The sequence below is a fragment of the Miniopterus schreibersii genome (assembly GCF_964146895.1).
Source record: "Miniopterus schreibersii genome assembly, chromosome: 13".
NCBI lineage: Eukaryota > Metazoa > Chordata > Mammalia > Chiroptera > Miniopteridae > Miniopterus > Miniopterus schreibersii.
This window is the reverse complement of record NC_138113.1, coordinates 51,248,391-51,271,339: the sequence shown is the minus strand read 5'-3', so window position 1 is coordinate 51,271,339 and position 22,949 is coordinate 51,248,391. Positions and strand designations below refer to the sequence as shown.

General features: G+C 44.7%; 1 protein-coding gene across 2 annotated transcripts in view; it reads right to left on the bottom strand.

Moving 5' to 3' along the window:
* ACOXL (acyl-CoA oxidase like) overlaps nt 1–22,949 on the bottom strand; it is a 272,425-nt gene that overhangs the window by 236,116 nt on the left and 13,360 nt on the right. For both annotated transcript variants that reach the window (XM_081156817.1, XM_081156818.1), the window contains exons 2-3: nt 14,184–14,280; nt 3,991–4,074 (exon numbers count right to left, since the gene is read on the bottom strand). In XM_081156817.1, the coding sequence (XP_081012943.1) occupies nt 3,991–4,074; nt 14,184–14,280 (181 nt within the window). The remainder of the gene's footprint in view (nt 1–3,990; nt 4,075–14,183; nt 14,281–22,949) is intronic.

Below are 22,949 nucleotides of genomic sequence, written 5' to 3'. Positions count from 1 at the left end.
AATCATGAGCACCCCAACTAATGAGCACCCACGCCTTCCAGGCACTGAGCTCCATTCGCACGAGGTCGCTGGTTCTCATGACAACCCTGAGAAGAAAATATCATCACCCTCACTCGTCAGATGAGGACTCCATGGTTCAGGAGAGGGAACTGACCAGGCAGGGCTGCACCCAGAGGGAATGGGCAGGTCTGGGGTTCAAACCCAAGCTGCCTGACATCTAACAGCACTTTGTGAAACTGTTGCAGGGATTCAGTGAGGGTCAGCAGCCAAGACTTTGTGGTCTTTCATAAACCCTTGGAAAGTGTGGCTCATGGAGGGGGAAGTAGGGGGACCCCAGATGGGGTCTCTAAACTTCAAATGGGGACTATGTAGAGAGACATCCCATGATAGCAGGGGAAGCTGGGCTAGAGCTGGAATGCAGGTTCATGTCACCTCAGTCTCCCAAGTGAGCCACTCCCTGGAAAGTGATGGGAAGAAGGGTCAGGCCACATCTCAGGGGTCACAGCCCCAGCACTCACCCAGGCCTGGCATGGAGCATATCACAGGTGTCACCAATTTACATGTGAACACAGCCTATGAGTGGGGCATTAGCACTGCCATCTCCATGGAAGAGAAAACTAAGCCTCCTCAGGCTCATCAAAACCTCAGATGAAGAAGGAACGTGCCAGACCTGCGACTAAATCCCAGCGTCTGGGTTGTGACAGGCCAGGCCCCTCCCACACAACCATCAGACAGCAGTTTTCCCAAAGAACCTCTGCCTGCATTCAGGTCCTTTTCATTCCAAGAGCCAATGGGATACGCCGAGGCTCTGCAGGCGCTTTTTGAGACAGTGGTAACCCCAGTAAGGACAGTGCTATGGACTGAATTATATCCCTCCAAATCCATATGCTGAAGACTTAACCGCCAATGTGGTGGTATTAGGATTTGGGGCCTTTGAGAACTAATTAGGTTTAGAAGAGATCGTGAGGGGGGGCCGTCACGATGGAATCGGTGTTTCTACAGGAGATACCTGAGAGTTCGCTCACTCTCTCTCCCCCTCCCGCCAACCCTCATGTGAGGACACACAGAGAAGGCAGCAATCTGCAGGAAGAGGGTCCTGCCAGGAACTGGACCTTGGCACACTGATCTAGGACTTCCAGCCTACAGAACAGTGAGAAAATAAATTTCTGTTGCTTAAGTGACTGATCTATAGTATTCCACCATCACAGCCCAGGCAGACTAAGCCTGATGGCGGGGAAGGGACAAGTCGTGGGAAGGAGAAAAGGAAGCAGGCCACGCCTCTCTCAGCCTTGAGTCCCTCCAGATCGAATCAGTGTTTTTGGCAAAGGCGTTGGGCGGCTCCAAAGCTAAGCGGGGATTCCAGGCTTCCCTGGCACCTCTCTCTTTCCTGCCCCCCTCAATCTGAGCTGTTTACAGAGCCGGCCCAGCACTTGGCTGTGTGACCACAACCTCGTTTGTCCAAAGCGCCCAGGGACACCAGAGCCTGTGGGTAACAGACCTGGAGGGAGAGAGGAAGGGCCCTAGCCTGTGGGTGCAGATGACTGTGATGAACTGATGCTGAAGCCCCTGCTCAGGTGAACAGCCAGCTCAGGTGACAGCGTAAAAGGAAAGCAGACCGAGGCCACCAGCTGCTTTGGGCTGGCAGGGAAATCTGGGGACCCGCCCTGCCCAACCCAAAGCTCACAAGAGCTGTTCCCAGTGCACCGTGTCCATCCCTCCAGTGCTGGGGAAGGGGATTTAAACAGTGCAGTGATCAGAGAAGCATTTTAAAATATCTATTTCTCTAAATCTATTCAAATTTTCTTCCAGGACACTCAAGAGTACAACTTTTTTTAAAGCTTTTACTTAAGAAAAGTTTCAAACAAAATAGAACAGTATAGTGAACTAAAGATGGCCTCACAATCCATTTTGCCCCCATTCCACACCCCAGGTAATCTTGAAGTTTATCCCAGATACCCTGCCATTTCATCCCTAAACATGTCCTATACCCCTGTAAAAGCAATTCTTTTTTAAAATATATCCCTAAAACCATTATCCCACCTGAAAATATAATAATTCTTTTTTTTTAATGTTTTTATTGATTTCAGAGAGAGGAAGGGAGAGGGAGAGATAGAAACATCAATGATGAGACAGTCATTGATCAGCTGCCTCCTGCACGCCCCTGACTGGGGATAGAGCCCGAAACCTGGGCATGTACCCTGACCAGGAATCAAGCCGCAATCTCCTGGATCCTAGGTTGATACTCAACCACTGAGCCACACTGGCTGGGCATAATAATTCTTTAATATCTCCAAATATCCACTGTACAAAGTTTCCTAACTGACATGCAATTTTTCTTTACAGTTTGTTGTTTGAACCAGGATCTACTGGTCGGAATGTCCCTTAAGTCTGCTTGGACCACAGGCTGCCTCCCCCATTCAGTCAAATGTTCCCTACAGGACTCAATGCACCAGGCTCAATGCCAGACCCTGGAGATTCCAAGAAGAGGCCCTGCCCACAATTCAGGGACACCTGTGGAGATTTCCCAGGTCACATCCGCCAGGCCCAGCTGAAGAGAAGGCAGGTGGAGGGACAAGATGGGTCCTGGGTGTAGACCTGGTCCTCTAGTGTTTCTGAAAGGAGGGACTATTTGTTGCCTCTCCGCTGAATTTCTTCTCTCTGGAGCCACAGCCGATGCATCCAGAAGAGAAGAGACCCTGACTGGCTCAAGTCACAGGGGGCCAGTCTCCCTCGAAGGACCTATGGTGGGTGCCCTCAACACAGTTGGCACTCACAGATTTTGTTTTTAGTTCCTACATATTTTTAATGGCTACACTGCAGAACAGAAATAACTGCCACCTTGGACTCACCAACCATCCTCCTGGCTCCCTGTCTGACCATTCTCTCTTCCTGTTCTAGTTATAACTTCCCCTGTGCGAACATCAGCCTGGAGGCTTGGGTGCAGGGACTAATTCTGAGGCGCAGGGGTGTCCACGGAGAGAAAGGAGGGCATATGTAGAGTCACGTGAATGACCCTCTGCTGGGGATTCAGGGCACCGTGAGGGGCCACGCCAAGCATGCCCATCAGGCCACTCTGTTACCTACGTTTGGTGAGCTGGGACACTGAAAGCACGCCCACAGTGCAGGGCTGTTTTATACCAGCTGGTCAGCAAAATGCAGAAGTCTAAGACTTTGAGGTGCTGGGCATATCCATGCAAAGGAATACTATACAGCAGTCAAAAGTGAACTGACTTCCATTGTGTATCATTCTCAAAGTGGCAGAACTACAGAGATGGAGAACATATTAGCGGTTGCCAGAGAAAACTGCCATGGTGGGGGCTGGAGGCAACTGCAGACGGGTAGCACTCAGCGTGCCTGTGATGACGAAACAGTTCTCTGTCTTGACTGTGGAAGTGGCTGCATGACTCTACAAATGGAACAAAACTGCACAGAACCACACACACACACTCACACACACCTGTGAGTGTGTGTGAAAGCTGCGAATCTGAACAAGATCTGGTCCAGTGAGCACACTGTCCCAGGGCTGACTTCCTGGTCTCCTAGTGCATTACGGCCACTTACAGCGTCACCACGGACGGAAACCGGGTGAGGCGTTCTTATGACCCTATGCACTGCTTTTATAGCTTCCTGGGAGCAATATTATTCCAAAATAAAAAGATTTTAAAAGATAAATATGAATGCAGTGGCATGAGATCATATGGACCCATCAGTGACAATATTTAATTGACGAAAGTCAATCATGAACGATTGATCCTGTTTTTATAAAATTAAACAAAAATAGTTGATTGACAAAGTTCAATGAGACAGAACAAAAAGAGAATACAAACAGGAGATGGAATGTAATGATTGAAGAGAAGGTTGAGGGATGCGTTTGTACCATTTTACAAACATCTGTTCCCGTAAATAGACGGATACCTGCAGGGTTCCCATTTCACTCCTTGTCATTCAAAACCAAATGTCAGCTCATGAGGCGGGCGCCCAGTCCCTCACCTTTACTGCTGTGGCCATATCTGCTGTGGAGAGGACTTCTCCTATGACGAGGCTTCGACTGATGAAATTCTTTGTTTTCTCTGCCTGAAAATAGGACAGACCCAATGTCAAGGTTTTGTAATAATTTTCTGACCTTGTGAATTAACATTTATATAATAAACATATTTATTTTTATATCAAAAACAGAGCACTTTTTCAATGCCCATCAATCCCATCACCCTATGGAAGTCAATGTTTTCACCCTTTCTTTAGGTGACCGTCTGGTCTCTGACCACACGAAGTGCTTCAGGATGATTTTCTTACACCATAGAAGGTCCACTGTGTCTGCCCGCAGGCCAGACTCCCGGCAGATTCCCCTCAGGCCTCAAGTTGCCTTGATCAGGTTCGTCCCTGGCGCTCCCGAGCTGACAGCCTTACCCGCAGCCTCTGTGCACTGACCTCTGACCAACAGGGAACACCTGGCTCCAACCCAGGTGACAGTCTGGATAAAGACAGAGGACTGGAAGGTTTGAGGACACAGCAAGAGCACTATTCTTCACTTTCCTTTATAACCTAAATGACCTCAGGCTTCGATGGTTTAAAACCCCCCTTCATACCCTTGTCTCACTCACTGTACACAACAGCCACAAAGCCCAAAGCTACGTGAGCACACGCTTCACCAGCGAGAAGTGGGGCAGGGCAAACCGCTGTTACTGCGTGACCTTAAAATTTCAGAGGCAGGGGCATTTGCTTAGAAGGTGTGCACATGTATGTATACATGTGTTCGGTGTGTGTACATGTGTGCACGTATGTGCATGCCTATGTCTGCAGTAATGTGTGCCGTACATGTGTGTACAATGTGTGGTGTGTGTACATGTGCACGAGTATGTGCACCTGTGTGCATGTGTACACGTATGTACACATGTGTGTAATCTGCCCTGGGGGCAGCAGGAGGAGAGCCAACCTTCCTCGAATGGTTCTCAGTTTCCACATGGGCTTAAGTTCTCTCCCCAATTGCACTTTGTTTTCCCCTCCTGTAGGCTTTTACAATGTTTCTCTCAAGCATTATTAATTTTATCAAACAGCACACTGTCAAGATTTATGACTCTTATCGTGGCTCTAACCCAGTGCATCTTGTATTGATTATTTCCTAAAATATCTCCAGGCTTGAGTATGAACCATTGCGTGGCTCCGACTCCAGCTCCAGCTCCCACTGGAGAGCTAGTTACCATCGAATAATAAAAAACAACTGGAGAAGATATTTACAGGTTTTTTTCAAAGGGCCCATGTGTCCTCTGTCCCCCAGATGCTCACAACAACCCTTCACAAGAGGCTAAGCAGGACAAGAGGCACTGACCCCATGTAACAGATGGAAATGTCTAGGTTCGGGGAGGTCAAAAGGTTTGTCCAACCACAGTTACCCAGTAAGTGGCAGAACAAGGGCCTGAAACCAGATCTCCAGATTCCTCACAATGTCTGGCTCCCACCTTACTACCCCTCATCGCTAAGCTAGAGAAAGCCTGGGACTCTTGCGGCCCAGCCTTTGTCACCAGTCCACCCCTACTTTGTGACCAGGTGATCTTCCTGAGCATCACCCCGCCCCGCATGGTGACAACAAGCCCTTCCTCACCTTACACCATGGCTGGGTTGTAGCCAAACCTAAACCACTCGGAGTAGGCAAATCCCTCAAAATCTCCAGCTCTTCAGTTTTCTTCATATTTCATTCTGTCCATTTATACTTTGATGGAGGAGTTATGACCTTGTCATTAGTGGTATCTACCTGGGGTCACGTTACCCACCAGTTGGAAATAAATTGCAATCACATTTGCTAAAGAATCAACCCCAAATTTAGCCATCTTGGGGCGTATAAATTGTTTCTGACGCTCAGTTTCCTTCCCCAGCCTCTGCACGAGACGGCGATCTTTGCTATTAGACCCGACGGCCAGTGCCAACAGGCGCCTGCCACTAATCCTCTGATGTTGATTTAAGCACTCATTCGGCTTGGTCCCCTTCCAGAAGTCAAGCAGAAGTTCCAGCACTAAGACAGGGCTTAATTTGATTGATGCCCCACAGGCATTTATTTTTAACATCTTCCCCACACATAAATTCTCCCCTTTCTTCAATCATTTCTGATCTGAAACATGTTCTTAATTAAAGAATGTCTAATATTGACAAGGTTCCCCTCTTACTCGATTGGCAACATAATGAATTGTCTGTACCGATAGCGACCAATCAATAAACCGTGTGTTTTGGCCCATGCGTTCACAGTATTTCTGTGTCAATAACCGCCTTCATTTAGACTTGGCATCTTCAAACTTAGCTCAACGCCCATGTCAGAATGTTAGTTTGTGATAACCTTAAATGATAATGGTTCCATAAATGTATGAGGAATATGCTCAGGCTCGGATTTTATCCTAAATTACACCCACGCTATTTACATTTCTGCTTAATAAATTCAGCCTAAACAGAAGGAAGGTAGTTTTCCCTAAAACAGGCATTTCTTTATAGAGCACTTGATGTACTTGGCCTTTATGGCGTAGTATTCTGTCACAAACCAAATTCTACGAAAATGTGTATTTTTAGTTTTATAAGCCCAGAGAGTCTCTAAAAGGCAGATATATCCTTCTTCCACTGAAGTCAGCTTGATTCAGCACTTTGGGGTCTATAATCTGAGCTGCCTTTCCTCTGACAGTTAAAAGACCCTCGCTGCCCCCTGGCAGCCCACTGGCAGCCCATTAGGTGCCAGCCAAGGAGACTGGACAGAGATTCCTGACCTTAGCTTTTTCATATCAGTCCCCAAACAAACATATTTGCTTCTATCTTCCGGTTTCAATTTTCTATTTTAGTTATGTCTTTTCAGTCTTATTAAATACAAGCCCTTTGCTATAATTAGCCTCAAATTAGTCTAGAAAGAGAAAGGGTCAGAGTAAAATGTACAAATAAAATAAATGGGCTTCATGTACTCACTTACCCTGGTCTAACGAGACTCTTGCCTCTGGACTGACAAGTTTTGAACCTCCCTCCAAAGCAGATGCCCAGCTGGCCCCTTCTTGCATCTCCCACCACCATCTCGAGCCTGGACTATCCTAACAGCCTCCCCGCTGGCCTCCCGCTTCCCTCTGCCTCAAACATCAGACATTATGGCATTATTATTATTATTAAGGTAAAATTTATATACAGTGAAATGCACAGAGCTTAAGTGCCTGAGTTCTGGTCAATTATCTACCTGTGTAACTATAATGCCAATTAAGATTACAGAATGTTCCCATCACCTCCAGAAAGTGTCCTCATGCCCTTTTTCAGAGTCCCCACCACCACAGGGAACAACTGCTCTCTTTTTATCACCACCATTAGCGTTGCAGGTTCCTGAACTCACATGAAGGTAATTGTACAGGATGTAATCTTTTCTGTCTGCATTCTCTTATGCAAATAAGTCATCCATGCTGCTTTATTAGCCTTCTTTGTTATGACTGGCTCATCTGTCACCATGAATATTCCACAATTTGTCCAATCTCTTCCTGAGGAACATTTGGGTTGTTTCCAGTTTGGATTCATTATGAATAAAGCTGATATAAACATTCATGGACCAGTCTTTTTATGGACATGTTTCCATTTCTCTTCTGTAGAACCCCAGGAATGCAATTGCTGGGTTAAAGGGTAGGCTTCTGCCTAAGTTTTTCAGAATAGTTGTACCACTTATTCTCCTACCAACAATCTACGAGAGTTCTAGCTTCTCCCTCCTCACTGGGATTGTCAGTCTTTTCCATTTTTAGCTACTCTAAAAATAGGGAGGGAGGGAGATGACATCTCATCATGGATTAAGTATGGCTATTTTTATTGATTTGAGAGAAAGAAGAGGGAGTGAAAGAGAGAGAGAAACATCAATGTGAGAGAGAAACATTAACCAGTTGCCTCCGGTATGCACCCTAACTGGGAATCAAACCCGAGACCTTTCAGTTCATGGGATGCTCAACCAAGCCACACCGACCAGGGCTCATTATCATTTAAATATGCATTTCTCAGTGACTAAAGATGTTGACCACATTTTTATATGTTTGTTGCCATTTCTATAGTTTTATAGTGTCTGTTCAAGTCTTTTGCCCATTTTTAAAAACTGTGTTGTCTTTTTATCATTGAGCTCTAGGAATTCTTTATATATTCTGGGTACAAATCCCATGTAGCTGGGCATAAATTTTTGTGACATAATCCACTTTGCAGATATTTTTTTCTACTCTGGGGATTGCCTTTTTTCTCTTAAGGATGTCTTTTGATGAACAACAGTTTTCAATTTTGATAAAGACTAATTTATCAGTTTTTTCGTTTCCATGTTGGGCTCTTCGGGGGTCCTCTCGAAGAAACCTCCGCCTATCTTAAAGTCAAAAAGATATTCCCCTTTGTTTTCCTACAAAGTTTGTAATTCTAGAATTTATGTGAAGGCGTATCACACATCTCAACTTATTTCTGTGTGTAGCGTGAGGTAGGGATCAAGGTTAACTTTTTCTATGTTTATCTAGTTGTTCAGACACCATTTATTGAAAAGACTTTTCTTTCCCATCCAATTGCTTTGGCAATATTGTCAAAAAAATCCACTGATGGTGTGTGGAGGTTCATTTCAGGACTCTCCAGCTGTCCCATCCATCTATTTGTCTATCCTGTGCCAATGCCACATAACCTGCGTGCCTTGTAATAAGTTTTTAAATCAAGGGGTGTGAGTCCTCCCGGTGTGTCCTTTTTCATAATTGTTTCAATGATGCTAGGGGGTGCTTCTGTATTTCCATAGGCTTTTTTAATCAATTTGTAAACTTTGATGAAGGTAATACAGTATTTTTTAAATAAGCATCATGTTGTACTTTCCTCCTTCCCCTCCCCCCTCCCACCTCCACCCTCCATGGTGAAAACCCTCCAATGACACCAAAAGCAAGAAAATCAAATCTTCTCACTGTGGCCCCCATGTCGGGTCTTTCATAGCCTCTGCTGACTCTCTGCTGGGGCCACAGTCTGGAGCTGAGCAGAGTGCTGGGAGGATTCTGTCACAAAGAACATATGTCTCTACTAGGCTTCTACTCTTCCGGGGCTCTGACGTCTCCGGGAAAGCCCAAAGCACAAGTGATACAAGGTGACAGTCCCATGACTCTGCCTAAGAATATTTTTCTCCTTTCTCAACAACAATATTGTAGCATTCTGACAGTTTAGGGTTTTCCAATTCTTGCCTTAAACTGCATACCTCTTCCTACCAAATTCCTAGCTGCTCTGGAAAGTTTCCCGACTATTCCTGCAATCGCTAACTTATCAACACAGGCAGCATCCAATGATGAACGTACCCTAGTGACATTACCAGCTGACACACGTGCTTCCTCTTCTGTAATGGAAAGTACATTATTTTACGTTTGTTTCATGAAAAGCGGGTTGATTTTGTGCACTGCAACTTTGCTGAGTCTATTAGTTCTAACAGGTTTTTGTGGAGTCTTTAAGGTTTTCTACATAAAAGATCCCATTATCTGTGAACAGAGATGGTTTTACTTCTTTTCCAATTTACCATGTGGATTTTTAGCCACATTTACAACCATCTGGCAACCCACAAATTTCTTGTCTGTTGGTTTATTGTCTGCCTCCTCCCAGACTAAAATGCCAGCTCCATAAAGACAGGTATCTTCTGCCTGCTTCATTCACTGCTTCTTGAACAATGCTTGGCGCATAGTGGGTGTTCAATAAACAATTGTAAAAGGAATGAATCACTTCACCTGACACACAGAAGGAAATCAGCAAAGGACAGCAAATTATTATGTTTAACATACTATTTCACTGCAAGAATAATAATTATGGCTTAAACTGAGAATGTTTCATTATGTTGAATGGTTTACAGTACAGAATTCCAGCTACATGGGAGTCCCTTGATGGGTCCCAGCTCACTCCCAGGCACTCCCTTTCAAGTAATCCCTGTGGCCATCACAGGTGACAACTAGGTTGAAGTGCCAATCTATACAGAGGAACTTCTGTAAACAGGCCGCTCTGTCCTCTTGTCTCTGCTCAAATCCTCCAAGACCTCCCTTGGGGTCAGGGCTGGCCTGGCCAGAGTACTGGCCAAGTGGCCAGTGTCCAAGTCCATGGAGCTCAAGCTGGAAAAGAGACTCCTGCCAAAGGCAGCACACAAGACTGAGAGCCAGGGGCAGCCCGTCACAGCCCACTAGGAAAGGCCTGGGTTCCAGTACAAACAGAAGCCAGAGGGCCAAGGGCAGAGCCAAGACAGGGTGTCAGAGCCAACAGCTCAGAGTAGGTCAGGAGCCAGCACGGGGATGGAGGAGGGCGCTCTTCAGGGTCTGCAGGCCAGTCAGGCTGGTATTTGTGGGCAGCAGGGCAGGCCTGGGTGTCATGGGCTGGTGTAAGGGCCAGTGGCAGGGTAGACATCCTCAGCCGCTTGGCATACTCCCTGCTCAGCTCCCTTTCTACAAAACCCACACACACGCCCTGCCCTTTAGCAGCACTGCTTCCTGGGAAAGGCTGCTCCTTCCCAGGTTAATGGAGAAAGCCGCCACCATCTCCCGGCTGGGAAGTGCCCTCTCAGATTCTGACCTGAGAAGCTCATTCCATTTTAGATCTGATCACCCACCTGATATTTCTCTAAATACAAAAACCAAAGCCACCCCAAACTGAGACTACCTAAAATTCTGATAGAAATCACAGATAACTATAATAAAGATAAATCAAAGCCATCCATCTCCTGCCAATTCCCCTCCACATGGAGCTAAGACTGGACTTCCCGAGAAAACAATGGGTAACTTAGGTCAGCCATTCTCGAAGCTCATGGTCTCTGGACTCCTTTACGCTGTTCAAGATTATCACAGATTCGAAAAAGCATTCGTTTATATGGATTGTATCTATCAACTCACCGTCCCAGTAATTAAAACTGAAAATTTTAAAAATATTTATTCATTAAAAAAATAATAAATCTATTACACATTAATGTAAATGACATAATTCTTAAATAAAGTAACCATAATTTCCAAAATCCCCCTAAAATCAGTGAAAAAAGTGGCATTGTTTACATTTTTGCAAAAATTGTTTTAGCATCTGGCTTAGCAAAAGACAGCTGGACTCTCATACCCACTGCTGCACAGAGTCTGCTGCAATGTGCTATACTGGTTGACATTTATGATGAAAATCTAGTGTCGCACATACAGGTAGCTGAAGATCTACTTTTCAGGTAGTACCTGAAAATGTCTTGGAGGCTCCCTGAGGTCCTGAGATCATCCTTTGAGAACCATTGGTTTAGACAATGATGCTGCTACTATGCCCACCACCTGTATGGAACATGGGGATGAAGGCAAGCAGAGCTCAGGATGGGAGAGAGATGCTTGGGGGAGAGTCATTGAGTGGATGCTTCATTATCCAGGTATCTGTCCCCACTCCTCACTTCACCTGTCCAGGAACAGCCTCACCCCAACTGGCTCCCTCCTGGGAAAAGAACTGTTGGGATGGAGCATTCCTGAGTCAGGCCTGAACCACCACTGGCAGGGACCGAATGCTGGACAGGAATGATTTGGGGGAGACAGTACAGGGTCCCAGAAAGGAACAGTGCAGCAGCACTCAAGCCGGCCAGCATACCACATCACCCACCTGGGAGAATGCAATGCTGATTTGATTGGCCTGAGCAAAAGCCTGCAGAGCAAGAGTCTGGAAAGCTCCCCAGGCAATGCTAATGGGCAGCCAGCGCCAAGAACCACCAGATCTAAGGGGCTCAGGAAGCAGACCAACTGGGTTTGAACCCATGCTCCTCAATTAATGCAACTCACTAATTGTATAACCTCAGGCGAATTACTCAGCTTCAGTTTACTAATCTATAAAATGGGGGTACCCTTAGGAATGTGTGACTATTAAATGAGTTCATTCCTTTAAAGTTCTTAGCACTGTGGCATGAAGTATGTATTCAGTAAGTCTGAGCTGTTATTATTGGTTATGGTGATTTGCATGCAGGTCATCAGCCTGTCAGCTTGCAGGGACGAGTGTCTCTGAGGAAGCGGCCATACACACAGAACAAGTCAACGAAAATGGGGCAGCAATCCAGTCCCAGCATTGCCACAAAGTAAATGTCCTACCTGGGTCCTGCCTCATCTGGAAATTCAGGGAGTCAGCGACACCATCCCCCCAGAGGATCCACTGCTGGAATCCTCAGGCAGAGAAGGGGACAGGTGGCTGAGGGGCACAAAAGGGATGTCACTGGAGACAGGTACAGGAAAAGTTGAGGAAGTGCAGCGATGGTGTTCACACTGGGCGTGTGTGTGTGCGTGCACACGAGTCAAAGTCAGACACTGTTTTTTCCTTTTAAAATTATTGGAACCTCTCAAATCTATTGCAGATGGCAAAGGGGAAAACACAGTGGAAATATTTTAATGGCTTATTCTTGGCCTGTGAACTGTCCACAGAGACCTGGAACGAGTGAGGCTCACTCCTCATTTGCCCTGAGAACATCATCATTACACATGACACACTGCGTTCTGCCTTGGAGCTCATCGGATCAGCCACAAAAGTTAACAGAAACACGAGAGAGGGGCCAGGGAAGGACCTGGAACGCTCTCCGAACAGGCAGTACAGCCATGGCTCAATATTTTTATGAAGAGGCAGCATGAATCATGTAACACTTCTTCTAGAATTACTGGACACGGACAGCTCCTCCAGCTGTTTACAGGGTGGAACTCGAGAACCTTCAAACACAGATGTGCTGCTGAGTCTCGTGACCCTCCACCCGACAAGCTGAGCCCACAGCACCAACGATGGGCTAGTTCAATTTCCTTCGGGCTCACTGGCTTTTGCAAATTCCCACAGAGAGAAAGGCCAAATGGGCTGAAATAACTAAAAGAAATGGATACTGGAGGGATCGTCCAGGGCCTCCTGGAAGAATTATAGCTGATCACCGGGACGGGTTTGTCCAGGCTGCCTGAGGCCACGGAGGGCACCGTGAAAATAAGAAGATAATTGGATCCAGGACTCCACACACCTCATCAGGAGCGAGATTGCACCGGCTAATCCTTCAGAGTCCAGGTCGAGCAGCAATTAGTCAACATCATTAAAGGATCAACCCTCACGTCCGGGTCCCAAGTACTGACACTAAGTGAAGCCACAGACATGTGGGCTGATTAAGGCAGCAGGAGACAGGCTGCAGGTCAGGGTTTCACCTTCCAGCCAGCCCACGCTGATGCATTCGGAAGCCAGGCTCTGATAGACCAAGTGGCTGGAAGCAAAGGCGGTTTGGGTTTTCTTTTGTTTTCTTTCTTGGTTGTATTCTGAAAGTATGTTCCATGGAGAGACAACTTATTAACCCAGAATGAAATGATTTTCCAGGCTTTGCAAGCACATCTCCCTCTATTATGTGACTGCTTTCCTTCCACAAGCTCTGCACCCACAGGTGACAATGCCGTGGGTGCCAAAGCTCTGTGATGCTAAGTTTTGTCTTTACATCCTCAGGACAGCCAACCAAAGGGGATGACAGGGCAGTGATCATTTCTAAACAAGGACCTCAGACCCTACACCAGTTCTGATCCTCACTCCACGGAAAAGAGGCCACAGTGGTCTCCTGAATGAGAAGACTCTCACCTCTCAATCCTCAGATTCTGCCCCTATAGACCCCACTACTGGGCAAGAAGGGGCCAGGCTCACTGCAGCCACGTGCTCAGCCAAAGTCTATCCCCAGTTCAGGCTCCTCTCCAGGCATCTCGCCAGGAAATTTGGGGGTTTTTCCCTATGTAAAGTGTTAGGTTCAAGGAATGAAATGGAAATGGATTTAAACTTGGCTAAAATGTATAGCTCCTAATGCATCACACAGCTCCTAATGTGCTTGCAAAGCCTGAAAATTTTGAACTCTCAAATCACAGACTCTTTTTAATGAGGCTAAATTAAAATAATCTAACTGAATTTAGAATGGCAAGTTTTAGACAAACAAGGCTCATACACTTCCAACAAGTCTGAAATGTCTTAAAAGCCTCCAAAATCAGTTTATTTACATTTCTCAGGTATTTGAATGTTATGCCTAAAATCATATTGGTTTTGTGAACAAATATTTCATTACTTCTGCTAATTTCCCTGTTCCTTAGACTGAGAGAATGAATGAGGGGCCAAAGGCAGGGGGAGAGCAGGGCAGAAAGGGGGGCTGAGGAAGGCACTATCCACGGGCGACACTGTCAGTTCCCCAGGACAAGCACCACCAAAACAATGACACCTACCTGTTCCTGAAATGCACGTTTTAACAGAGGCAGGCCCAAGGTGAACTTCACTCTCTGAACTGTCAAAGCTCTCATTTCCTCCAGACTTAGATCGTACCTGTGAAGGAGAGGTTCACAATGTGTCAAGACTTGGAACTGGCCCTGGCCAGTGCGGCTCAGCTTGCTGTGTGTCGTCCTGTGCACGGAAAGGTAGCCAGTTCGATTCCCGGTCAGGGCACATACCGTGTTCCAGGCGTGATCCCCGGTAGGGGTTGTGCAGGAGGCAGCCGATCGATGTTCTGCTCTCACATGGATGTTTCTCTCTCTCCCTCTCCCTTCCTTTCTCTCTAAATATCAATAAAAAATCTTTTTTTTTTTTTTTTAAAAAGACGCTGAATCGACGGACTTGCTGGTGACTCTGGGCAAACAGACCTCTTGCTGTGTCTTCGTGTCTCATTTGATATTGTGCATCAAAGAAAGCTCCCTGGGTGTATAACACAGACCTTGGGGTCACTCCAGGTGGCCCGAAGGGAAGGAAAGAAGGGAGGATTTCCTGACAAGACTCCAAGTGTAAAAGATATTTACAAGTGTCTGTGATGACCCAAGAGCAGCATTTGGGACACGGGGGAGAAGGGAGTGACCTGTGTTGTACAACAGCTGTACTGTGGTGGCCCCAAGGGGTGTCGCTTAGGCCTAGGGAGCCGAGTTTACCAGCAACCTCCAGCCGCCACCCTTGGACTACCTGCAGGGATCACCTGAGTCTCCCCACAGGTGGCCAAGCAAGGCAAGTTTCTAAAGTCAGGCCATTCCTGCTCACACGTAACTTTCGCCCAGAGACCCCCACGGTGTATTGAGACTTTCTCACAACCAAGCTGTGCCCTTTCCTCTCTCCCTCCTGCCACGGTGTCAGCTCTGTCTGCACACATTCTGAAGGTGCTCCCCACCTCCTCCAGCTCCCTACCATTGCTCTTGTCAACCATGGCTGTTGATCCAATTCAACACGAAAAGGGCTCCCCAACTTGGGGTGCAGTGAAGGAGGGGGCTTTATTCAGTACAAACAGCTATTATGGCAGGGGGGCGGCCCTCTCCGGCTAGATGGATCCTATCCACCTGCTGGGCCCCGCTCCGGTCCTGCAACACACCTTCAGTGTTTCAGCCGGGGCGGGGAGGGGGAACAGTCCTTAGCAGAAAGGGAACCTCCCCTCCTGTGTCAGGTTAGGGCCATACACTGTGGATCTGGAGTCCTCATTTGCATGAGGACCGACTAACCGGGAACCAGGGGCCTCTCGCCCTGTGTGGAAATGGCTGCTAGGCTCTGTTTTTAAAATTTGAGCCTAGTTAGCCACCAGAGAGCCCTTCTTGGTAGATATCTTATTTCTCGGAGCCGATACCCTTCACAGACGTTTCTCCCATAATCGCTTGCACGTCTAGTCCCATCCTGGTGTCCACTTTTCAACAAACCTAAACTGACATGGGAGGGGAGAGCCCACTCTGCCACCTAAAATGTTTCAATGCAAAGCACAGCCTGAGCCTGGAAGAAACCTCACATTCCTGGCTCTGTCGCTAACTGTGTGACAAACATCAAGTGATCTGGCCTCCAGTGCTTCCATCCTCTCACTCGTAAGATGAGAATAATGACTGTGCATGACTCAAACGATCCTCATTTCAATGCTTATTAGGCCTGTGCTTGCACATACATGGTAAATGGCCAGGAATATCAGGGCCACTCATACTCTAATTATTACCCTCTCTTCCCTCTCCAGGGCAAATTGTTAGACCCATTCTGACAGTCCCAGGACCCAAGAGTAAGCCCCATGAAATGGTAGTTGAACTTACACTTACTTGGGTCCTTACAATTTGTTACCAAACTCAAGGGGTTCACCGCTTAGGGTGCTCTATGCAAGATCGAGATGTGGCTGTCACAAGGTAGTTTTATTTACTTGCAGGAAGTAAGGAAGACGGTATTCATATCCAAAGTTGTCTCCCCAAAAGGGAGGCTTAGCCATTGCTTGGTCTATTATACATTGATTTCGTCTTTGCAAGTTGGCTACATTTATCCCCTTGAGTTTCTGTCAAGCTCACCCAGTTTACAGCTGGTCTAAAAAATACTGCGCTGTATTCTAACATTGACCAAGAATAACATTTAATAAGGACATTTAGAACTGCCAAGACCTTGAGACCCTTGTCCTAACAGTTTCATGACTAGATCCCTGAAGCCAGTATTCCCAGGTGTGTCCCCAAAGATGCCCACTACACATACTATGCCTATGTAAAGTTCATTCACATCCAGAACACAAACTGCATGGGTGTTGGTCAGGTCCAGTCCTAAACTTCCATGTAGCCCTCGGGATCAGCACAGTCTCTCACATTTAAACAATTCCCCTAAATACCTTCTGGCCAATTTCCCCAGACCAACAAAAAACAACTGGACCACCTTGGCTTTCTCTCATCCACCCAGTGAGCAGGTAACCACCTGAAAAATCAAGGGGGACCCAATGTTCATCCTGGAAGGCAAAAGACAGCTCCAAAAGTGCCCAATGAACACATAAACTCCCCAACAGAAAAATCCTGAGACCGGACAGGCCCGTCCGTTCTTGCATTTTTCTTTTTTGAAAATCATCCATTAGATCTGATTTCGGAACCACTTGTGGGGATTGCAGTATAAACATTAATGCATGAAGTCAGCATTTTCCTTAAGAACAGGAAATTAAGTTTCCATTTTCAATGAAACTAGGAGTCAGGAAAAATTTCCAGATTCTAACATACAAGTCAGGCCTGCCTAAAGCCTCCATCCTAATTATTTTTATTATATTTTACTGTTATCTATGCTCTTCAGGTTATTTATGTGTATTGGTAGAAATGCTATCTAATGGGGAAATTCTAGCACCATTCCTCCCAGATTCCCCTCTGAGAACTAAAGAACCCTGGACAATACACAACCAATACACATAGGAAGACTCTGAAAGGTGCAAAGTAGAAGGCAGACTGCTTGGGAGAATTCAGAACTGGAGGAATGACACCGCAGCCAAGTCCTTGGGTTTCTTCATTGCCTCCCATATATGCTGGACAAGATGCTGTAGAATCTTCCAACCCAGAATCTCCAGCAGGCTCAGAAAAAAAAAAAAGTCCAAGAAGAGCCTCTTCTCCCAAGCTGAAAGGCAAGGAAAGGGTCGGGAGTTGTTGGGCAAACAATAGGCCATCTTTGGGAGTGCAAGCAGGGAAGCCAGCCATCAGCAACCATCAGTGGGGACAGAAGGCCTTCAGAGAAAAGATGTGGACTCAGCTTAAGTCTAGCTCAGCCTGAGTCAGTGGGGAACTCCAAGGTATACATGGCACCTCAGAGTTGACACATTCTGTCGGTCAGTCGTTGGCAATGGGCATTCCCAGGGAGAAAGCATGACCTCAGTCATTTTATGGAAAGGGAACTCCCATAGACACAGGACAGTTCAGCTATAAGTTGATGCCAGTCAATACTCACAGCTGCTGGACAATGAGTGCACAGGCCTCACAGGGATCAGAGTGGGTACCAAGAGCAACTGCTAGGGCAGCCGATTAAAGAAGTTAAGGGGAAAAAAAAAAAAAAAACTGAAGGAAAAGAGAAAAAATAAATTATTAAATGAAAAGCAGAAAAGGAATCAGAAAAAGTATAACTAGTAATTCCAACAGCTGGCCCTTTGAAAACAACTACAAGAGGTTGTTGTGTAACCTTGTTCTGGAGTGTTAGCCAATGCAATCAGACAAGAGAAACAAATTAGAGAAATTGAAATTGGAAAGAAACAGGCAGAACTATCACTGTTTACAGACGATGCATATATTAGATTGATTGTATTGAGGGCCCCTAATGTTTGACCTGCTCTTGAGCCCTGACCTTTGACATTGCAGTTCTCATAAAGAAGCAGAGTCTATATCCCTAACCTTGGCTATGTGACTTTCTTTGGCAATTGAGATAATTGGTAGACTTGAGAGAAGCAAAGGCTTTAAAAAGTGCATGTGCATTTCCACTCCTCTCTCACTCCTCTGCAATCCCCATGAATCATGCTTGAACTAATCTAAGAACATGCCTAGCCTGCTGGGGGTTGGAGGTAGGGACACAAAGCAAAAGACATGTGAGAGAGTCCAGTTTTCTCAGCCAATGTCATCCTATACCAATCTACCTCCAGTCAACCCCCAAACATATGAAAGAGCCCAGTCAAGACCAAAGGAACGTCTCAGCCACACACAGACTCATGATCAATAATACATGCTTATTGCCCAGGCCCATGTTACTCAGTGGTTACAGCGTCAGCCTGTGCACTGAAGGGTCACAGGTTTGATTCTTTGTCAAGGGCACATACCTGGGTTGCAGGTTTGATCCTCAGCTCTGGTTGGGGTGCATGGGGGAGGCAACAGATCAATATGTCTCTCTCACATCCATGTTTCTCTCTCTCTCTCCCCCCTCTTCTTCCCACCCTCTCTTCCTCTCTCCCTCCCTCCCTCCCTCCATTCCACTCTCCCTAAAAATCAATGGAAAAAATATCCCTGGGTGAGAATTAACAAATAATAATAATACATGTTTATTGTTTTGAATCACTAAATTTTTTTTCATAGCTAACTGATTTAATATGACCATATACCTGGAAGCCCCCAAGATAACTGTGGGAGAAGAAGAAACTTTCCTCTATCCTCAAGGTTCTTCCTGTTGGTCTAATAATAAAATGGACATGAGAAAGATCAGCAAGAGCAAATAACCAAATTGAATACATATGTTATGTATGGGAACCCGCACACATGAGAGAGTCAGAGATAGGAAGGATACATGGATATATAAGGCATCCTGAACTAGGGATGAGGTAAGGTGACCCTGGGGCTTCAGAGGGCCACTGCAGGATAAGAAGAGCACATGTTTAGTAAAGAGAAGCTTGTCCTGCCCTAAAGACAGGTCAAGTTCTTCTAGGCAGTTGGTGGGGGGCAGAAGTTTCTCTTGAACCTAAAGTGAAGCTAAAGTTGCCTTTAGCTTGAAATAATCCACATACCACAGAGGCACATCTTGGGATGACTCGTTCTGAATCCCCCACAGAACCAACTAAAATTACTATAAACTAAGAGTTGGCAGGAAACACAATTAGTAGAAGTCAATAGCTTCCGTACAGAAACATAAACAGTAAGAAAGAAAAGATCCCACTTGCAAAGTAATAAAACAAAACTATACTTAAGAATAAACTTTTTAAATGTACAGAACTTACATGAAGAAAACTTTTAAAAACTCCTAAAAGAAACAACAAAAGACCTGAATAAATAGAAATATGCACCATGTGTTTTACAAGAAAGACAAGATCAGATAGGAGTTAATTCTCCCTAAGTTAATTTATACAACAATATGACCTGGATAAAAATGCCAACAAGGATTTTAAAGTTCATATGTAAAAGGAAACAAATAGCCAGAAAAATTCTAAAAATGAGGAATTATGATCTCTATCAAATAATCAGATGGTGAAAACGCCTCATTCATTCAACAGGTGCAAAACAGGCAGATAAGCAGATGGAATGAAGTAGAACACAATAGAAGTAAATGCATATGGAAACTCAGCATCTGTAAGTCAAAGCTGGAATATCCAATCACTGGGAAGAACAAAACACTGAGAGATTCCAGTTGGGTAGCCAACTGGAAAAAAAATTAATTTGGCTCCCTATCTCACACTACATACCAGAATAAATTCGAAATAGATCAATGACTTCCATGGAGAAAAACAAACCACAAAGTATTAAAATAAACTGTGAAGAATCCTTTCAATCTTAACGCCAAAAAAAATCCTTTCTAGTATACTATATAGAAGCCATAAAGAAAACATGGGTTTTTTTTTAAAAAAAGAAAGAAAACATTGATAAATATGACTACATAACAAACACTTCTGCATGACAAAAACACCATAAAATAGTCAAGAGACAAATGACAGACTGGGACAAAATATTTGTTACTGGTGTCATTGCAAAGGGACCAATTTCCCTAATTAAACAGCTCCTATAATTCATCAAAACAGACCAACAAGTGGGCCAATGATTTGAACAGATGGTCCACGGAACAAGAAATACAAATGACACTTAAATATAGTTTTAAATCTCTGAGTACAATGATGGTAATGATTTTATTTCTATGTAGAAAAATAAAATGCAATGAAGAGCAGATGAAGACCATGGACGCACAGATAACACACACACAGACCAAAGGACTGAGACATTATTAAAAACTCTGAAATAAACAGACCTCGAGAAAACTGGGTTACTACTAAACAGTTCTCAATCATTAATACCATGTTCCTCACATTAAAGAAGTTTCTCAACAGAGTCAAGTTAGACATTTTAATAACAGGTGTATTTTTCCCATTCCCCTTTCCCACCCTCACCCCAAACTGCACTACTGGGATGATTTTAATGTTACGTGACAAAAACAGCTCTTCATTATAGTGTTGTAACAGCGCAACATTGCAAACACCTAAAAGCCCATCAACAGAAGGGTGCAAACATACTACCTAACAATAAAAACCTCTTGATATGCCAATACGGGGAAACTGCCATCCTATACTTTAAAAGAGAAGAGAAATTGCAAGCAAGTGAATATGTTACTTTTACTACCACACTATATAATTTTTTAAATAAGTGAAGATTTTTTTTTTTTTTTTGCTTATATATACACTGCTTTTTAAATCCCTTAAAGGACCAACCAGAAACTCATAATAGTGTTTATCTTTTGTGTACGTGGGGTAGAGGTGGGAAAAATTTGGCAGACAGGGAATAATACTCTACCTTTTTATACTTTCTGACTTTTGAACCATGTTAAGATAAACCCCTCTACACACACCAAAAAAAAAGTTTAAAAATTGTTTAAATTGTACACTTAAAATAACCACTAGATGGCGCTTGTTCTTCATTGAACTCCCACCAGGAGGAATTCCCATTTAACAAAGAAGGAAAGCTGGATTTAAGTCTTAGAAACTATCTTCCTAAAAGCTTGAACATTAAGAATATGTAAATTCCTAACATTTTTCAAGAAAAAAATGACACAATCTCTGCAATGGAAAAGTCACAGTTTTAGGAAGGCCCTGGAAAAGTTCCAAATTCATATACAATATACTTACTTGTTTACATAATTTTGCCTTTAAATATCAACCTCCACAGTTAACATTTGTATAACAATGGCGTATGAATCCTAAACAATAATGTAATTTAACAGATATAATTTTAACAGATATAATTTCTCTTTTCTGTTTTCTTGGGTCTGTAAGATATGAAGATATGACAAATACTCCTCTCCCTGCCTCAGATTGTAGACAGAGGCCCTAGGAAATTAAGAGCAGTTGCAGGTCAAGGGGGATTAACATCAGTGTCAAGATCAGGAGCTAAATCTTAGAGGCTGGAGGATACAGAAAGAGCCCAGCTCAACCCACAGCAGCTCCACCATCATCTGACTTATCAATGGATGTTCTGTGTAAGATTTGGCTTGAAAAAAAAAAATGGTTCCATTACTAAAAACAAGATTGAAAACCTCTGAGTCAGGATATGTCACCCGGAAGCACTGAAACATATGGTGCTGATTTCACCTTCCCTCAGAGAGGTGCGTGGTGTGGGCCTTCAGCATGAGTAGGACACCTCTGCAGGAACTGTTACCAGACTCAACGGGGTTCACCACTTGGGGTGCTCTATCCAAAAACAAGTGTGGTTGTCACAAGGTAGTTTTACTTACTTGCTGCAAGTAAAGGGGTTTATATCCAAAGCTCTGTCTCCCCACAGAGGCTTAACCAGTACTTGCACACCCTATTTGATCACTTAAATGTTGATTTCCTCTTTGCAGTTGGCTACATTCATGTTGAGTTCCTCTCAAGCTCATCCCACTTAAAACTGGTCTGCAAAATCCTGCGCTACATTTTAACATTTAGCAAGAAGAGCATTTCGGAAGAATGGCCCATCCCTTGACACCCTTGTCCTATCTAAAGAATCAGAACCAACTACAAAGTACTAAGTAAAAAATAAAAATAAAATTTTTAAAAATCATAAACACCTATTAGAATGGCCAAAATAAAACATACTGACAGCGCACCAAGTGTTAAAGTGGATGCAGAGCAAGGGGATCTCTCGGGATCTCTCATTCCCTGGAGGTGGGAATAAAAAGTGCGCAGCTTCTCTGAGAAAGGTTGACATTGTCCTGAAGTTAAACGTACACTGATCACCAGCCCCGCAACCCCATTCCTGGGTGCTCACCCAAGAGAAATGAAACCCTTTGTTTACACAAACACTTGTATCTGAATGTTTATTGCATTTGCCACAAACTAGAAACATCTAAATGTCCCCCAATGAGAGAGCAGATTAACAAACTAGGGTACATGCCTACAGTGGACTAGTACTCAGCAGTTAAAAGGAGGAAACTACTGGTTTCCACAGCAAGCTGGATGGATCTCAAAGGCACTGTGTTGAGTGAAAAAACCCCAACCTCAAAAGGCTATATACTGTGTGGTTCCAATGCCACAACATTCTCAAAATGACAAAATTACAGTAAAGAAGAACAGATCAGTGGGTGCCAGGGGTTAGGGTTCTGGGAAGATTCTGACACTAAAGGGGAAACAGGAAGTTTCTCTGTGGTGATGGACCAGTTCTCTATCCTGGCTCTGTTGGTGGTTTCACAAAAGTAGACATGTGAACCCCCCACACACACACAAATACCCTCAAAAAAATTCAAATAGATACTTTACAAAAGAAGATGTACAAATGGCCAATAAGCACGTGAGCAAGTTCTCAGTGTCATTAAACTACAAGGTA